At 40.9% G+C, this 20,938-nt stretch overlaps 1 protein-coding gene across 2 annotated transcripts in view; it reads right to left on the reverse strand.

Moving 5' to 3' along the window:
* LOC123763907 (zinc finger protein 85-like) overlaps positions 1 to 20,938 on the reverse strand; it is a 120,057-nt gene that overhangs the window by 39,943 nt on the left and 59,176 nt on the right. The window contains exon 1 of one of the 2 annotated variants that reach the window (XM_069339919.1): positions 4,283 to 6,741. The exons of the other annotated variant lie outside the window; for it this stretch is intronic. Within the exon in view, the coding sequence (XP_069196020.1) occupies positions 4,402 to 5,595 (1,194 nt within the window). The 5' untranslated portion in view covers positions 5,596 to 6,741 and the 3' untranslated portion in view covers positions 4,283 to 4,401. Of the gene's footprint in view, positions 1 to 4,282; positions 6,742 to 20,938 lie in introns of those variants that run through there. 2 annotated transcript variants of the gene reach the window in all.

Below are 20,938 nucleotides of genomic sequence, written 5' to 3' on the forward strand. Positions count from 1 at the left end.
TGATAGCATTGACAGCTATCACCAGTCGCTACATGGTGCGGGAGAATAGCTGTGTAAATCCTAGTATTTAACTAGGCATTTTTGGAGATCCGAACCGAGGTTTCCCAATGCAGGACAATGAGGCTAAGCAGACAGCTGTTTCCCGAGAAGGCGCTGCAAAGTAACATGTATCAGTAGGCGTGGGGATAAAAATAACAAAGGTATCCACCAAATCAACTAGGTGTTTATGGATGAATAAATCATCAGGACGAGTAGAATCAACATGACTAAGACCAAAATACTTAGTCCATGTAGCAGAACCTAATAAAGCTTGGAACGTATTAGAACTAGAAGGAATCGTGCGAGTGTGACTGCGGAGGGACACTCCGCAGTCACCGAGCACCCCCAGTAAGAGGTAGGGGGGGGGGGGCAAAGAGGCCAAGTTGTTACAATGAGAGATGGAGCCACTCCATGTGATGAGGTGGTCATCATTGGGAGCTTGGGGCTCAACCGAGCCACAGAGGTGGGAGGAGGAGCAGATAGGGGTAGTTGGGACCTGGTGGACCAAGCACTCACAAGTCAGGTAGTAGAAGAGCTCCCAGAACCCCATCAAGCAGGGAGAGTCAGGAGCTGCCTGATCTGGGACCAATGTAGTGTGGGCTACAGAGCCCAGCTTTCCATCACAGTCCGACTTGGGAGGCCTGGTCTCCCACCCCTCACGTCTTAGAAGTTAAACATATAACTAAGAAAGTCTCTAAGACAGTTGGTATACTCTCCAAAATCAGATATTATGTTCCTAACTCTGCTCTCCTCTCACTATATTGTGCACTAATCTACCCCTATCTTAATTATGGTATCTGTGCATGGGGGTCTACCACTGCAAACCACCTTAAGCCCACCATCACACAGCAAAAATCTGCTATCAGAATAATAACTAACTCTGCTTTCAGACAACACTCAGCTCCCTTGTTTAAATCCCTAAACTTGCTAAATATTAACTCCCTCCACACAATCTCTTCTGTCAACTACATTTACAAAACTCTGTTCTTAAATGCAAGCCATGCTCTGAAACTCTCCCTGGACAGATGTAATAGGACCCATTATCACCACACCTGAAATAAATATCTCTTTGATATCCCCAGGGTCAAACTTAATCTGTGTAAACACTCTTTGCAAATTAAGGGACCTAGTCTATGGAACTCACTCCCTAGTGAATTGAAAAACTGTAAAACTTTTGCCTTATTTAAAAGCAAAACCAAAAAGTACCTAATTTCATCTTCTTAGTTTCCTACACTGAGCTTTAAATTTGCTCTGTACGTAGTGTTACCCAATCTCCTAATTTTTATGTAGTATCAAACAACCTTATCATTGTGTTCATTGCTGTCTTCTTTTATGTGCTAGCCATATGCTGTATTGTGACTACCAATTTTTGTCAGCTACCATTCAAGCTGTCATTGCAATCAATCTTATATTGTTTCTGCTGTATTGTGCCTACCAATTTTTGTCAACTACCATTCAAGCTGTCATTGCAATCAATCTTAGCTACCTATGTGCTTTAATATACTGTACCTACAATTTTCTCTCATCTTTTTTTCATTCCATGTAACTGTTATCATTTTTTTGTCTATAAATTTTGCAAGTATTTACCTCCTTAAAATTTTCTTAGATTAAGGACCTGCCCGAAACGCTGCGCGTACTAGTGGCTTTACAAGACTGTAATTACCTTATTATGTATCCTCACATTCCCAATGTACATTCTTGTATATGCATAAATAAATAAATAAATAAATAAATAAATAAATAAATAAATAAATAAATAAAAATAAAAAGAGGGTCAGATATCAGCATGTAAATGAATGAGTTAACATTTCATCAACAAACAAGGCCCCATACCCACCATGGAGCCACAATTAGAGGATAGGACACCCAACAAGACAATGCCCCCCCCTCCAGGGGTGCACTGTAGATATACGCCCTACAATCGCAACCATAGGAATCATCAGTCCGTCAAGATATAATGGAAGCTCAGCACGATATAATTGGGCTCAGCAATGAAGGAAAAGATTGACAATAAAGGTGTCCTCTTGCTCAACAATGCCGAGTACCACAGTTTTACGGGTGAGAGGGTGTGCCTCCCCAAAAACCCGGTGTCTAAACAGAAGAAAACATCTGAAAGAATAATCAAGAATTGCAAAACGTCACAAGGAAATAGCAATTAAACAGGAGAATTGGTAAGGAAAAATTAAACTTAATAGGAAAAAGTATTCAGCACAATTAGCGAAGATGGCAGCAAGAGCATTAGGCTTCAAAAGTACAGAGGACACTGTCCCATGGAGCATCACACTCTAGCATCCGCCAACCAAGCCCCCTCATGATGGCAACGAGCTGGAAAGGGAGGGGGAGATGAGAAAGACGAGAGGGTGAAGAATACTGCCCAGTGTAACACCAGTGTTAATAGGTAGAGTGGGTAAATTGGAATCATTCACAGAGACATACTGGAGCCTGTCACTAAGGTAAGACTGTAGGTATTGGAGGGATTAACCTCTTACTCCGTAATGTTGTAATTTAAGAAAGTTAATGTGTTAACAGTGTAAAAAAGTCTTAATGTAGGTCAACAAATAAATGAACAAGGGTACTAATTTCTTCCAAGAGCTGCATATATAAAGTTAATCATACTAATCGGTGCATGATTGGTCCTTTTTTGGGCTTGAAACCATTATGGCAAGAACTAAGTAAATTTTGTTTTGCTAAATAGGATTAAGGCTGCTTGTAGATTAACTCTTTAAAATATTTTAGACAAAATCTGCAGAGTTGATATTGGTCTATAATTGTTGACTTCAGTGAGATTGACACTTTAATGGACTAAGGTTACTCTTGCTTTTTTTCCCTTAAAATATCAGGAAAGGTTTGGAGTTCAAATGATTTGTTGTAGAGCAATGAAATGGCTGGAGCTAAAAATCTAGAGGTTTCTTTGAAAATTAGGGTTGGTATGTGAACATATGGTATCTGTGCATGGGGTTCATTCATCCACTGCAAGTTACCTGATGCTCATCACCACCCAATAAAAATCTGCTATCAGAACAATAAAATTGTCTTCAAACAACACACAGCCTCTCTGTTTAAATCCATGAACATGCTAAATATACACTCGCTCTACACATTCTCTTGTGCTATTTACATGTACAAAACCTTGCTCCTAAATCTAATCCTGATCTGAAACTCTCCATTGATAGATGTAATAGAACCCACGAGCACCACAACATAAATAAATATCTGTTTGATATAAATTGACAGTCATGCTAATATAATTGCCAGTAAGGTTTATGTAATTCACAATCATCTTAATATAATTGCCAGTTTGGATAATATAATTGACAAAGGATTATAGGAATCAGGATAATATTATTGCTAATCAAGCTAATATAACTTTGAATCAGGCTTTTTCACCCACAGGGTAATTGATCGATGGAACTGACTACCTGCCAACGCCATAACTGCCAAAATGTGCTGAATTTCAAAATATACCTGGAAAAAATCAAGGAAAATTGGGGGGGGGGGGGGAGGGAATCTTCAACAAGCTGCCAGCTTCCCGTTTTTATCGAGGCAACTAGGGTTAGTGGCCCTCAGGTAAATCGGGTAAAATATTATTCCAAGACAATTACAGCATAACTGATAAAGTTAGGCTAGAGTAATATAAATTTCTGGTAAATTTAAAGTGATGTAAATTTCTAGAGTAATATAAATTTAAATTTCATATTAACTTGACTGACAGTTATAAATGCCAATCTGCCTTCAATAAACTCTTCAGTGAAATATTTATAATCAAGAGTATTATTCATAAATATGCCTAAACAAAAAATATAAAATAGACATCAGTTTGCATATGAATCTGATGAGAAAATTCCTTGATTAACCTACATTTCCCTATCAATCAAATGGTCTCATCTTAAGTACGTCTCAGACTGTCTTCTTCACCAGCACCAATGCTAAATAATATTACAACAATAATGTCCATAACTTAGCTACAGAGTATATTACATTTTAAATAAATTTTCACAGAGAACAAAAACAGAAAGCACATTATTATTTACATAAATATGAAGAAAAACATTTAAAGCTTTGATTTATCTTTGCTAAACTAAAGAGATATTTCTATACTTATAAGCAATTTTGAATTTTCCTATAGTGACAGCTTCTCTAGTTCTTGCTTGGTCATCTAACTTTCATAAAAGAACAATATAATAAAATATCTTGATCTTTACCTTTCATGGTGAAGTGTATTTCTCAAACAAAATAGAATTACCTTTGAAGAACATCCAACTGACATTGTGATAGCACACACACTGTTCGATTAATGTTAAGTTAATATACCTGTATGTGCCTCATTATCCTTCAACATTCTTTTAATTACCTTCCACACTCTTAAGTGTTTAGCCTATTATCTGCATGTATCATTTTGTGCCTCTTCATATCACTATAACGACTGAATCTCTTCTTACACTCTGGACACTCGTGAAGCTTGTCACCTGAATGCACTAACATGTGTCTTATTATTTTTCCACGTTCTCTAAATTTTTTGCCACACTCAGCACATTGAAAAGGTCTCTCATCCGCATGCACCATCCTGTGCCTCTTCATATTTCCATGCTGACTGAATCTCTTCCCACACTCTGGACACTCATGAAGTTTGTCACCTGAATGCACTAACATGTGCTTTATTATATTTCCACGTTCTCTAAATTTTTTGCCACACTCAGCACATTGAAAAGGTCTCTCATCCACATGCACCATCCTGTGAGTCTTCATACTTCCAAAACGACTGAATCTCTTCCCACACTCTGGACACTCATGAGGTTTGTTACCTGAATGCACTAACATGTGAGTCTTCATACTTCCAAGAATACTGAATCTCTTCCCACACTCTGGACATTCATGTGGTTTGTCACCTGAATGCACTAACATGTGAGTCTTCATACTTCCAAGAATACTGAATCTCTTTCCACACTCTGGACACTCATGTGGTTTGTCACCTGAATGCACTAACATGTGAGTCTTCATACTTCCAAGACGATTGAATCTCTTCCCACACTCTGGACATTCATGTGGTTTGTCACCTGAATGCACTAACATGTGAGTCTTCATATGTCCAAGCTGACTGAATCTCTTCCCACACTCAGGACACTCGTGAGGTTTATCACCTGAATGCACTAACATGTGCCTTATTATATTTCCACGTACTCTAAATTTTTTGCCACACTCAGCACATTGAAAAGGTCTCTCATCCGCATGCACCATCCTGTGAGTCTTCATATGTCCACGCTCACTGAATCTCTTCCCACACTCTGGACACTCGTGAAGTTTATCACCTGAATGCACAAACATGTGAGTCTTCATACTTCCACGATGACTGAATCTTTTCCCACACTCTGGACATTTATAAGGTTTATCATCAGAATGCACTAACATGTGACGCTTCATATTTCCACGCTCACTGAATCTCTTCCCACACTCTGGACACTCATGAAGTTTCTCACCTGAATGCACTAACATGTGAGTCTTCACATGTGAAGGACGGGTGAATACCTTCGGACACTGTGGACACTGGTGAGTCTTCATCTTCTTTATGACAGGTGCAGTTTGTGTGAAGGTTTTCTCCCCCGGATGTTGGAAGAAGCGTCAAGGCTTGAGTGTTGTTTCTCAGAGTTAGATTTGATGTGAGCACTTGGCGGTCAATGGTGGTGCTTTTTCTTTATGATAGGTACAGTTTGTGTCAAGGTTTTCCCTTAATGCTCGTGCTGAACATCACCGGCCAGTGCTGCTAAAATGGCGGCAGTTGTTTACCAAGCAATCAGGGGACTGGTCAAGTCGTATACTGCAATTTCGGATACCGGGCTAGAAACAACTTCGTTCACTGAGAAGTTTGTACATACAAACCATTCCGTTCGTATATGCGCTGGTTTGTGTTCGCTGTTGTTCTCGTATGAATAAATACATGGCACTTGTTCATATAATTAGCGCTTCCATTATTAGAATTATTTATCCATTATTAGAATAACAAGGTGCAAACCATACCCCCTTACAGTTGAAATCTATTTATTTATATACAAGAAGGTACATTGGGTTGCGAGAGTACATAACAGTTCTATTGTTACGTAAAGTATAGTGACAAATAAACACAGACACTAAGATACTATATATATATTTGGTCGAATATACAGAAGTACACAGGTGATACTTTGGTGTGAGTTGAGCGCACTGAGCGTCGGTACAGTATCTCGCAAGTGTCTGCTCTAGACCACACTTGAAAGTAGACTCTGGTTAATGTTGATTGATTGATGAAGATTAAGCCACCTAAAGGTGGCACGGGCATGAATAGCCTGTAAGTGGTGGCCCTTTCAAGCCATTACCAGTATCAACAGCTGATACTGGAGATCTGTGGAGGTGCGAATGCACCCTGCATGACGCGGGAGATGTCTCCCTTGTGAATGTTAAGATGAAGATGAAGCCACCGAAAAGGTGGCACGGGCATGAATAGCTCGTAAGTGGTGGCCCTTTTGAGCCATCACCAGTATCAATAGATGATACTGGAGATCTGTGGAGGTGCGACTGCACCCTGCGTGACGGGAGATGTCTCCCGTGGGTTAATGTTTGCTATTCTGCTGCTTATATGCCCGGGCAACGCCTCACCTCATTCATCTCCAAAGGTTGACAGGAATATTAACAAAGCATTTGGAGCTAGTATATTATTGGGATAATCTACTCGCTACAGAATTAACTCCCCCTCCCAGGGGATGAAAGGAAAAATACTTGATCAAGGAACTTAGCTGGTCGGTGAATTGTACGCCCTGCTCGTGTTACATAACCATCAAAGTTAACTTCCTCCTCTTCGCTGATGTCATCTAACTGGGGTCGTAGGGTGGGAGGTCGCACAGGATCGTCCGTCGTCGTAGGATCAGGTTGTGGTGCGGCTGGTAACTGGGGTTGTAGGGTGGGAGGTCGTACAGGATCGTCCGTTGTCGTAGGTGGCGGTGCTGCTGGTAACTGTGGTCGAAAAGTGAACTGTGTAGTCGGCGGATGTGTCTCTGGATTTAGCAGTGTCGCAGACGTTGAGACGAAGCCTGGAGCAGAGCAGAGAGCTGAGTGAGGCCGGAGTCGTGGAGCTCTATGTGGGAGAGCGTGGCGGCTCGATTGAGAATTGTGAGTGTCGGAACTCGGGGAGCGAGAGCGTGGCAGCTCGATTGAGAATTGTGAGTGTCTGAACTCGGGGAGCGAGAGCGTGGCGGCTCGATGCGGTCGTAGTCTGCTGTCTGCTCTGTGTGGAAGCTGTAGCGTCTTGGGTTGATTAGGACTGTACACGCCGAGTACTACATTGTTGACTGTGGAAATTGTAGTCTGGTACCAAAAGATGTAGGCAGTGTGTGGACAAGCTCGGTGTAGCAGGAGAGAAGAATGTGCATAATTGTTGCGTCCTTGGGTCGCTGGTGGAGCATTTAGATCCGGAGCGGATGGGCTTGGGCACCAGGACAATAGGAGGTAATGTAGGCACGTAGTTAGGACAACGAGGGAATCACTGCTAGAGCTGAATTGTCCTGGAGGCGACGAAGAGTCGGAAACGCAAGCTGTAAGTCCTGTACTGCGCAAAGTGCTTGAGTCGGCAGAGTATCAGAATGCAGTGAACGTGTAGATGAATCTGACGAAAGAGCAGCTTTCGTGGGCGCCCCTGTAGAACAAGCAGTGCCCTGGCAGCGACGGAGAGTCGGCAGGACAGGCTGTAGATCCCACATTATGTAGTTACTGATGAAGCTGCCAGATGAGTGAGTAGTGATCGTGGAGCAGCAAGCCGTAGTAGATGAAAATGCAGAGATGATCGCGATGAAAATCATAGCTGTGGCAAGGGTGTTGGCAACGTTCCACGACAGGTGGCTGCGGTCCACAGCAAGCAGCAGCAGTGGAGGTCCAGTGAGAGTCCATGTTGTAGTCCATCGTGGCTGGGTATCGTCGAAACTCTCTGGGGTCACCAATGTAACGGTTCTATTGTTACGTAAAGTATGGTGACAAATAAACACAGACACTAAGATACTATATATATATTTGGTCGAATATACAGAAGTACACAGTTGATACTTTGGTGTGAGTTGAGCGCACTGAGCGTCGGTACAGTATCTCGCAAGTGTCTGCTCTAGACCACACTTGAAAGTAGACTCTGGTTAATGTTTGCTATTCTGCTGCTTATATGCCCGGGCAACGCCTCACCTCATTCATCTCCAAAGGTTGACAGGAACATTAGGAACAAACCTTAGAAATCTAATACTTGATAACAGACTGAACAAAAACCACCTAATTATCGCAGGGGACTTTAATATTGACCTCTGCGAGCCTGAACACCCCACTGCTGTTAGCTTCCTCAACTGTATGAATTCCTGCTTCCTCATACCCTTAATCACTAGACCTACTAGAATCACTGATAGCACTGCCACGACGCTCGATCACATCTGGACAAACAACCTCTCCGCTTACTTCAGGTATAATCACCGATAGCACTACAGATCATTACCCCACATTTCTCTTAACTAACATTAGCAAACCACCTCTTGAGTCAAGAGTGATACGTTTTAAACTACACAATGAAACTGCTATAGACAATTTTATAACTGCTGCTGATAATGTCAACTGGGAGTCCGAGTTAGGTAACATAGTGGACATCAACCTTGCAGTACAATCTTTTCTTCAAAAAACTCTTAGCCTTTATAATACCCACTGTCCTATGCTTACAAAACAAGTCACAACCAAAAGGCTTAACAATCCCTGGCTTACAAAGGGAATACTTAAATCTATTAATAAAAAACATGACCTTGAGAAGAAGTATAGGTTAGGAATTGTCTCCAAAGAATTCTCAAAGAATTACTCATTATTGCTGTCTAAGATAATTAGACGAGCCAAAACTAAATACTACGAAGATAAATTTACCCAAATAAAGAGCAACATTAAACAAACTTGGAGAACAATTTCTCAAATATTGGGATCAAAGAAGTCTTTAAATAACAAACCGACTCTCCTGTCTAATAACGATGGTCAGCTTTCAGCCTCTGATTCTGCTACTGAGTTCAATAGGTTCTTCTCTTCCATTGGTTCATCCCTTGCAAATGATATTCCATCTTCCAGTACAGACATTAATGACTATCTTTCAGGTAACTATCCACAGTCTCTGTACCTAAAGCCTATTAATTCCACTGACGTCAATGAGATAATCCTTTCCCTTAAAACCAAGTCTGGTGCCCTTGAGGAGATACCAACTTTAATTTACAAAAAAGCCTCCAGATCTTTAGCCCCTGCTATATTGCTTTGCTCTTCAACAAGTCACTTGAACTCCAAACCTTCCCAGATATTCTAAAAATAAGCGAGAGTAACGCCTGTCCACAAATGTGGTAATCTCACAGATGTTAACAACTACAGACCTATATCTATCCTGCCAAACTTGTCAAAAATTTTTGAAAAACTAATCTATAAGCAGCTTTACTCATATCTAGCCAAACTCAATATACTTAGCCCTTGCCAATATGGCTTCAGACCCAAAAAAAGCACTAACGATGCACTTATTAGTATGCTTAACTCGATTCATACAGCTCTTGATAAAAATGAGTTCTCTGTTGGGTTGTTTGTGGACCTGCGTAAAGCTTTTGACACTGTCACCACCAAAACCTTCTTCTTAAATTACATCATTATGGAGTCAGAGGAAAATCCCTACAATACCTCAAATCCTACCTTACTGACAGGCTCCAATATGTTTCTGTGAATAACACAATTTCTCCCACCCTACCCATCAACATTGGTGTTCCCCAGGGCAGCATACTTGGCCCTCTCCTCTTTCTCATCTACATTAATGACCTTCCAAATGCCTCCCAACACCTCAAACCAATTCTATTTGCTGACGACACAACCTTCATTTACTCCAGTCCTGATCCCCTTGCTCTAAATGCCACAGTAAATACTGAGCTAAATAAAGTCCATCTGTGGCTAACTGCCAACAAACTCACCCTTAACATTGACAAAACCTTTTATATTCTGTTTGGCAATAAATCCTCTAATCAAATAAATCTCAAAATAAACAATACCCAAATTTGTAACAAATTAGATGGCAAATTCCTTGGCATTCTCATTGACCACAAGCTTAATTTCCAGGGACACATTCTAAACATATCAAAAAAAGTTTCAAAAACTGTGGGCATTCTTTCTAAGATCAGATATTATGTACCACGCCCTGCCCTGGTGACTCTCTATTACTCCCTTATCTATCCATATCTCAACTATGGTATTTGTGCTTGGGGCTCTACTACCCAAAATCACTTACGTCCTCTAATTACTCAACACAAAGCTGCTATTAGGACAATATCCAATTCTGGCCCCAGACATCACTCGGTACCCCTACTTAAATCTCTGAATATGTTAGACATTAAGTCACTGCACATTCTCTCATGTGTATTATACATATATAAAACGCTAAACTATAATGCCAATCCTGATCTCAAAAGCTTCATAGAAGGTTGTATCAGAACCCATGAGCATCACACCAGAAATAAATACAGTTTTGATATTCCTAGAGTACGACTTAATCAAACTAGAAATGCTCTACAAATCAAGGGGCCCAGAATGTGGAATGACCTTCCCAACCATGTTAAAGACTGTACCTCTCTCAACCAGTTTAAGTTAAAAGCGAAGCTATACCTAATAAATTCCCTGTAACCTACCTTACCCTTCTATTGTCAACCAATGTCTGTTTTTTTCTTTAAAGAGCGCTGTTTGTCGACATAATTGTATTTGTGCTGCTTTTTCATCTATGTTTTCATTTCTTGTTTTCATTCTACTCATTATGCTCAATTAGTATTAAGCTTGTCATTTAAGTTTATCATGCCCGAAACGCTTTGCGTAATAGTGGCTTTAGGCATTGTATGTACTAGCTATACCTATAAGTTAAACAATCCTTGTAAATATTTATTGTATGTATGTACCTTACCTAAATAAAATTGTATTGTATTGTATTGTATTGTATTGTATTAACAAAGCATTTGGAGCTAGTATATTATTGGGATTATCTACTCGCTACAATATATTAAGAGGTACATTGTAGCAAGATTTGAGATTAAATGATTTAAGACTAACACGTTTAGAAACAAGGCGCCCCCGAAGGAGGCTGTTATTTGTTATGCACCCCATACTCAACCAGTAAGTAGTGGAGCAAAACATAGATTACATGGTCATAAAGTCTTAATCAGACCAATTCAATTCAATTTCTTTCTTTATTATGCACCCCATACCCATCCCGTGGGCGGTGGTGTAAAGGATTACAGAGCCACATAATCGGTTCAGGAACTGAACCCTGTAGTTCGTTTAGCTAAGCAAATAACAATTTGTGACGCTAGTTACAAAATTATTAATATTATATATACATGTACACACTCTCATACATACATGTACATATATATATATATATATACATGTACATATATATATATACGTATACATATATACATACACATACATATCTAATCACCTACACAAATACACACATCAATAATCTTTGTGTCACAAGTGATCAACAAGAGGCTCACAACAGTCACTATACAAGCCACTTTACATCTATGGTGAGTCACACAGTTATTTTATTTATTTTATTTTATTTTATTTATGCATATACAAGAATGTACATAAGGAATGTGAGGATACAATTATGGTAATTACAGTCTTGTAAAGCCACTAGCACGCGCAGCGTTTCGGGCAGGTCCTTAATCTAAGAAAATTTTAAGGAGGTAAATACTTGCAAAATTTATAGACAAAAAAATGATAACAGATTACATGGAATGAAAAAAAAAAAAAAAAGATGAGAGAAAATTATAGGTACAGTATATTAAAGCACATAGGTAGCTATGATTGATTGCAATGACAGCTTAAAATGGTAGTTGACAACAAATTGGTAGGCACAATACAGCAGAAACAATATAAGATTGATTGCAATGACAGCTTGAATGGTAGTTGACAAAAATTGGTAGTCACAATACAGCATATGGCTAGCACATAAAAGAAGACAGCAATGAACACAATGATAAGGTTGTTTGATATTACAAAAAAATTAGGAGATTGGGTACCACTAGGTACAGAGCAAATTAAAGCTCAGTGTAGGAAACTAAATAGATGAAGTTAGGTACTTTTTGGTTTTGCTTTTAAATAAGGCAAAAGTTTTACAGTTTTTCAATTCACTAGGGAGTGAGTTCCATAGACTAGGTCCCTTAATTTGCATAGAGTGTTTACACAGATTAAGTTTGACCCTGGGGATATCAAAGAGATATTTATTTCTGGTGTGGTGATAATGGGTCCTATTACATCTGTCCAGGGAGAGTTTCAGAGCATGGTTTGCATTTAAGAACAGGGTTTTGTAAATGTAGTTGACACAAGAGAATGTGTGGAGGGAGTTAATATTTAGCAAGTTTAGAGATTTAAACAAGGGAGCTGAGTGTTGTCTGAAAGCAGAGTTAGTTATTATTCTGATAGCAGATTTTTGCTGTGTGATGATGGGCTTAAGGTGGTTTGCAGTGGTAGACCCCCATGCACAGATACCATAATTAAGATAGGGGTAGATTAGTGCATAATATAGTGAGAGGAGAGCAGAGTTAGGAACATAATATCTGATTTTGGAGAGTATACCAACTGTCTTAGAGACTTTCTTAGTTATGTGTTGAATGTGGGTGCTGAAGTTGAGTCTCTTGTCTAGGAATAGGCCAAGAAACTTGCCATCATTTTTATTACTGATGTTAATGTTGTCTATCTGTAGCTGAATTGCATTTGATGATTTGTTTCCAAATAAGATGTAGTAAGTCTTTTCGATGTTTAATGTTAGTTTGTTCGTTGACATCCATAAGTGGACTTTTTTTAATTCATTATTCACAACATTATTTAGTGTATGTGGGTTGAGGTTTGAGTAGATAAGGGTAGTATCGTCAGCAAACAATATAGGTTTGAGAATATTAGAGACATTAGGCAGATCGTTTATATATATAAGAAATAGAAGAGGTCCTAAGATGCTGCCCTGTGGCACTCCAACGGTAATTGGTAGAGTGGAAGAAGTTGTATCATTGATGGTTACATATTGGTGTCTGTCACTAAGATAGGATCGGATGTAGTCAAGGGCAAGGCCTCGGATTCCATAATGCTGGAGTTTAAATAAGAGGTAGTTGTGATTAACAGTATCAAAGGCTTTTCTTAGGTCAATGAAGAGTCCAATCGGAAACTCATTTTTGTCAAGGGCTGAGTAGATAATGTCAAGGAGACTAATGATTGCATCATTGGTACTCTTTTGGGACCGGAAGCCAAACTGGCAGGGGCTGAGTATGTCGAATTTTACGAGGTAGGAATAGAGCTGTTTGTAAATAATTTTTTCAAATATTTTTGATAGAATGGGTAGATTTGATATTGGTCTATAATTGTTTATGTCCGCCGGATTGCCTCCTTTATGGACTGGCGTTACTCTTGCTTTTTTGAGGATATCAGGGAAGGTGTGACACTCTATAGATTTGTTGAACAGTAGTGCTATGGGTGGGGCAAGGGCATGGGAGGCTCTCTTGTACACAATGGACGGAATTTCACTGGTGTTCCCTGCCTTGGTTTTTAGAGAGTGTATGATGGACACAACATCTGCCGGGCTGATTGGTGAAAGGAGAAGAGAGTTTGGATAGCTGCCTGAGAGATATGTGTTAATATGTGTCTGAGTCTGTGGGATTTTACTGGCAAGATTAGCACCAACCGATGAAAAGAAACTATTAAATTCATTTGCCATTTCTAAATCAGTTGACGGTATATCCCCATCCTTGTAGAGTTTTATTTGGTTATGTTTATTTGGCAAATTTTGGATATTTCGCTAAGATTTCAAGCAGCACATCATTATGAATGAAGTACTTACACATTTCTTGGACACTATTGATGGTGTTATCTCTAAATTCCGCGATTTTTTCACAATCCATTATATAATGACGCAAAGTATGCGAATAGTTCTGCTGACAGAGTTTACAGTTTAGTTCATTTATTATGCACCCCATACCCATCTTGTGGGCGGTAGTGGAAAGGGTTACAGAGGCACATAATGGGCTCAGGGACTGAACCCCATAATTCATTTAGCTAAGCAAGTTACAATCTTGATGAGCTAGTTACAAAATTCAATATAAGTCATCACATCAACAATGGGTTCGAGATCGACCTCAAGTACAGGTTCTAAATTAAGCAACTGACATATGTGGAGAGCTAGTGTCAAAATTTATATGTTTGTCCTGCACACCGCTCCCCATCCAGTGGGCAGCGGTGGATAGGTTACAATCACTTAGTTACTACCTACAGTTAGCAAACTGGGGATATTTGGCTAAAATTTCTGGTAGCAGATCATTTTGAATGAAATATTGACACATCGCTGGAACATTGGTTATAGAATTGTCTCTAAATTCACGTATCTTTTCGCAATCCATCACATAGTGACGGAGGGTGTGCAAATAATTTTGTTGACACAGTTTACATTTGGTCAGGTCTACATCGGCAGATAATGAGAATTCCCAGAGATACTTGTAACCGAGTCTAAGCCGAGCAGTAGTAACATCTAGAAGTCTGCTGATTTTATTGGATGATCCATAGATGTGTAGCTCCTCTTGCATGATAGTATGATGATAGATGGAATTACTGGTGTCAATTTCACTTTGCCTCAGATCTACAAGATCTTGTTGAAGTTCTCGGTGTACTGCTGCTCTCAGATTCAGATTCAGATGTTTATTCAGGTAAGGTATATACATACAAGTACAGTATCTGCTATCAGAATAATAACTAACTCTGCTTTCAGACAGCACTCAGCTCCCTTGTTTAAATCCCTAAACTTGCTAAATATTAACTCCCTCCACACATTCTCTTGTGTCAACTACATTTACAAAACCCTGTTCTTAAATGCAAACCATGCTCTGAAACTCTCCCTGGACAGATGTAATAGGACCCATTATCACCACACCAGAAATAAATATCTCTTTGATATCCCCAGGGTCAAACTTAATCTGTGTAAACACTCTATGCAAATTAAGGGACCTAGTCTATGGAACTCACTCCCTAGTGAATTGAAAAACTGTAAAACTTTTGCCTTATTTAAAAGCAAAACCAAAAAGTACCTAACTTCATCTATTTAGTTTCCTACACTGAGCTTTAAATTTGCTCTGTACCTAGTGTTACCCAATCTCCTAATTTTTATGTAATATCAAACAACCTTATAATTGTGTTCATTGCTGTCTTCTTTTATGTGCTAGCCATATGCTGTATTGTGACTACCAATTTTTGTCAACTACCATCCAAGCTGTCATTGCAATCAATCTTATATTGTTTCTGCTGTATTGTGCCTACCAATTTGTTGTCAACTACCATTTTAAGCTGTCATTGCAATCAATCATAGCTACCTATGTGCTTTAATATACTGTACCTATAATTTTCTCTCATCTTCTTTTTTTTCATTCCATGTAATCTGTTGTCATTTTTTTGTCTATAAATTTTGCAAGTATTTACTTCCTTAAAATTTTCTTAGATTAAGGACCTGCCCGAAACGCTGCGCGTGCTAGTGGCTTTACAAGACTGTAATTACCATATTTGTATCCTCACATTCCTTATGTACATTCTTGTATATGCATAAATAAATAAATAAATAAAGTGATGTTACATTAATGGATTGATATACTCAGATTGCTCATTGACAATCCAAGGTTACACTCAACGGCTCCTTTAAAGGCAGATTCTCATTTAGTCAAATCTACATCAGCAGATGTTACAAACTCCCAGAGGTACTTGTAGCCGAGCCTAAGCCAAGCAGTGGTAACATCTAGAAGTCTGCAAACATTATTGGATGACCCATAGACGTGCGGTTCTTCCTGCATAATAGAATGATGATAGATGGAGTAACTGGTGTGAATTTCACTTTGCCTCAAGTCTCCGAAATTTAGTTGATGTTCCTGGGATATTGCTGCCCTCAGGCTGTTCAAAGGCAGTCCAAGTTTGTAATCAATTCCCTCTTTACGAGCAAAAGTCTTGGCCAACTCATCAGTTCTCAGTGGCTATTTTTACATTAACATTTACAACTAACTTAAGTTAAATAACAACCAGTAAACAGACTGCTGTTTTCTAATTCTAGTTCAGGAACTTCCTGGGATAAAACGCGAACATTCCTTGAGGAACTGTGAGGTGCTTATCTGTTTTTCCTCGTAACGGTCCCAAAGCTTCCACAAATGTTCCTCTTTCTCTTTATTGCCCTTGCTGCGACTGGACTTTAGCTTTTGATCAGAAACCAGTTGGTATTGCAAGGTTACCAGGGACGCCTCACGGTACAGTAAGGGGATTAAAATATATCTCTATAAGGGGATTAAAATATATATTATATATATAAAATAGATTAAAATATATCTTAAAATTTATATATATATATATATAAAATATATATATTTATATAATATAAAATATATAAAAAATATATTGCAGTCTCCGTGGTGTAGTGGTAAGACACTCGCCTGGCATTCCGCGAGCGCTATGTCATGGGTTCGTATCCTGGCCGGGGAGGATTTACTGGGCGCAATTCCTTAACTGTAGCCTCTGTTTAACGCAACAGTAAAATGTGTACTTGGTTGAAAAAACGATTCTTCGCGGCAGGGGATCGTATTCCAGGGACCATAGGATTAAGGACTTGCCCGAAACGCTACGCGTACTAGTGGCTGTACAAGAATGTAACAACTCTTGTATATCTCTCAAGAAAAAAAAAAAAAAAAAAAAAAAAATATATATATAAAGCCAAGTTATCCGTCACTGCCCTTTGATTCAGACGCTGTTACCATCCTTCTACGTCATTGTTGGTCCTGCACCAGTCGTCTGAATGATCACCAGTTCCCCAATTCCCACACACTGTTGCACAGCCACGTACTTTTTATGTAATGATTTAATTGTGTCGTTAAGGGTGAACTGCTAGCCGACTTTTCTAATTCAGCAAACGCCTTACAATTATGTAGTACACACGTACCACATAAGTACGTGTGTTATACACGTACACACACACACACACACACACCTTGTCACGCACAAGATGAAGCTTGAAAAAGTTTAGTGGTATGCCAATAGGCTAGTCCCAGGACTAAGAGGCATGAGTTACGAGGACAGGCTGTGAGAAATGCACCTCATGACACTGGAAAACAGAAGAGTAAGGGGAGACATGATCACTACCTACAAAATTCTCAGAGCAATTGATAGGGCACATAAAGATAAACTGTTTAACACAGCAGCTAGGTGGTAGGCGAACAACCTTACATTGAGGTTACCTTGAAGTGCTTCCGGGGCTTAGCGTCCCCGTGGCTGGTCGTCGACCAGGCCTCCTGGTTGCCAGACTGATCAACCAGGCTGTTGGACGCGGCTGCTCGCAGCCTGACGTATGAGTCACAGCCTGGTTGATCAGGTATCCTTTGGAGGTGCCTATCCAGTTCTCTCTTGAACACTGTGAGGGGTCGGCCAGTTATGCCCCTTATGTGTAGTGGAAGCGTGTTGAACAGTCTCGGACCTCTGATGTTGATAGAGTTCTCTCTCAGAGTACCTGTCGCACCTCTGCTTTTCAACGGGGGTATTCTGCACATCCTGCCATGTCTTCTGGTCTCATGTGATGTTATTTCTGTGTGCAGGTTTGGGACCAGCCCCTCTAATATTTTCCACGTGTAAATTATTATGTACCTCTCCCGCCTGCGCTCAAGGGAGTACAGTTTTAGGCTCTTTAGTCGGTCCCAATAGTTTAGATGTTTTACTGAGTGAATTCTAGCAGTAAAGGATCTCTGCACGCTCTCCAGGTCAGCAATTTCTCCAGCTTTGAAAGGTGCTGTCATTGTGCAGCAGTACTCCACTCTAGAGAGCACAAGCGTTTTGAAAAGTATCATCATCGGTATAACATCTCTAGTGTGAAAAGTTCTTGTTATCCAACCTGTCATTTTTCTTGCAGTTGTGACGGCTACTTTGTTGTGTTCTTTAAAGGTAAGACAAGGAGACACAGATGGAAACTTAGTACCCAAATGAGCCACTGGGATGTTAGAAAGAACTTTTTCAGTGTCAGAGTAGTTAATAGATGGAATGCATTAGGTAGTGATGTGGTGGAGGCTGACTCCATACACAGTTTCAAATGCAGATATGATAGAGCGCAGTAGGCTCAGGAATCTATACATCAGTTGATTGCCAGTTGAGAGGTGGGACCAAAGAGCCAGAGCTCAACCCCCACAAGCACAACTAGGTGAGTACACAGACACAAAGATACACACACTAATGCCTCTATTCACCTTGCAGCAAATAGGAACCTGACAGTCAGGAAGCTGCTAAAGGCTGCATCTTGTGTGAGTGTGTTAGATAAAAATATGTGTTGTTTAGATATGATGGAAGAAAATAGGCCGAGAGTCGGTACATTAGACAACCGACGCTTAGAAAGGCGGGGCCCAAGAGCTAACAGCTAAATCTTGGAAATAATAAATTAAAATATTTAATACACACACATCCATGTTTCACATAAATTTGGCTGAGGGCTGATGGCCCCGTCGACGGGGCAGGAAGTCGGCGGTTGATCAAAGGCCTCCCACATCCTCCACATACCTGAGGATTATTCCGGCTTAATTTTAAACGGAAGTAATGTCTTGGCTTTTACGGCTTTAGCGGGTGGGTGGGTCCGTGGGTTTATTACACTATGAGTGAAAACAATCGCCTATTCTCTATTTTATATTGCCGCTTGCAGAGCTAGAAGCTGTTGACTCTTGTGTGCGTTGCACAAGGGGATTAATATCTGGATTAATATCTTTCAATATTTCCAGTATTTTTTAAGGTATCGCTTAAATACCGAAGATACTGCTATTGGACACCGCTTAATTGACAATGTCTCAACAACGCAGGCTGAAGATGTGAGGGCTTCTGCTATTGCAATGATGCTCATTTGCTTTTCAATGATGCGCCTTAGTGTCCCCCTCTCTAACTTACCGTTCTAAATACCCTTTCTCCATCTCTCGCAAACATTCCCCCCTCATACATCTCCCCCCTTTCCTTCTGTCCCCCTGTCCATCTTTGTCCCACTGTCCCTCACTTTGTCCCCTTGCCCACATTTTCTGTCCTCTGTCCCCGATCCCTTTCCCCCTGTCCCCCCTTTCCATCTCTCTGTCCCCCTGTCCCTCTCTATCCCATTGTCCCTCTCTCGGTCCCCCTGTCTCTCTCTGTCCCCCTGTTCCTCTCTGTCCTCCTGTTCCTCTCTCTGTCCCCCTGTCACTCTCTGTCCCCCTGTTCCTCTATGTCCCCCTGTCCATCTCTGTCCCCCTGTCCTCTCTGTCCCCCTGCCCACTCTTTCTGTCCGCTGTCCTTCATCTGTCCCCCTCCCTTTCCTCCAGTCCCCCTATCCATCTCTGTCCCCTTGTCCCGGTCTCTGTTCCCCTGTCCCTATCTCTGCCCCCTGTACCTCTCTCTGTCCCCCTGTCAGCCCTTTCTGTCCCCCTGTTCCTGTCCCTCTTTCCGTCCCTCCCTCTGTCCCCCTGCCCACTCTTTCTATCCCCTGTCTCTCCTTTGTCCTCTCTCTTGGTCTCCTGCCCCCCTCTCCTCCCTCTGTCCCCCGGTCCCCCTCTCTGACCCTGTCCCTCTGTCTCTATTCCTGTCCCCCTCTCTGTCCCTGTCTCACTGCCCCCCTTCTGTTCACCCGTCCCTCCTCTGGCCCTGTCCGTCTATCCCTGTCCCTTTGCTCCTGTCCCTGTCCCTCTGTCTCTGCCTCTCCTCGTTTCTGCCATTCTCTGTGTCAGCCTATCTCTCTGTCTCTTTCCTCGCTCTATCTCTGTCATTATCTCACTGACTTTGCATATCCTTATCTATCCGTCTCTGTCTAACATTCTCTCCCTGACTCTGTCTATATCTATTTCTCTGTCTCGGTCTTCATCTCTTTCTCTCTCTCCTTACATACATACATACATACATACATACATACATACATACATACATACATACACACATACATTTATTTAACACATGTGGTACACGCACAAGGGGACATAGGTGGAAGTAAGTAATTATCAAAAGAAGGCACCAAACCGGGAAGGCTATGTAGCACCATCAAATACGCAAAATAATCAGAGGGCGCTAAATATCACCAAGGATGCCAATACGAGAACAAAAACGCATAAGGCGAACGATATCAAAAGTATCCGAGTCACCAAGAATTCTATCGAGGGACAGGTGACCGCGAGGGGCGGTCGGAAAGCAAGACACACGCTCGTCCTGGAAGTCAGGACATTCAAGAAGGACATGCACGACCGTAAGAGGGACAATGCAACTAGGACAATAAGGAGCAGGGCGGCGCTCCATCAAGTGACCATGGGTTAAGCGAGTATGGCCAATACGCAACCTCGCCAGAGCTGTTTCCCACCGCCGGTTACGGTGGAAGGAGGACTGCCACGAGGAAACACAACATTTAAGAGTACGTAGCTTGTTACCAGTAACAGACAACCAAGAAGCCTGCCAACGGGTAAGGACTGAGGAATGGATAACCGGGTAAAAGTAGGAATACGGAATGCCCTTACGAGAGATGGGACAAGAGCGGACAGCTTCCTTGGCGGCAGCATCCGCACGCTCATTTAAAGACACACCAATATGGCTGGGAACCCAACAAAACTCAACCGACTTAAATTTACTGTGAACGAGAAACAGCCAATGCTGGATCTTGACAACCACTGGATGAACCGGATTAAAGGACCCGAGAGCCATGAGGGCACTACGAGAGTCAACAACAACTACAAAGGAAGACTGACAACGAGAAAGCAGGAGACGAAGAGCATAGAGAATAGCATAAAGTTCCGCTGTAAAGATGCTAGTCTCCGGACGCAAGCGACACATATAAGTGCGATCAGGAAAAACAACA

This window comes from Procambarus clarkii, chromosome 5 (assembly GCF_040958095.1).
Source record: "Procambarus clarkii isolate CNS0578487 chromosome 5, FALCON_Pclarkii_2.0, whole genome shotgun sequence".
Lineage (NCBI taxonomy): Eukaryota > Metazoa > Arthropoda > Malacostraca > Decapoda > Cambaridae > Procambarus > Procambarus clarkii.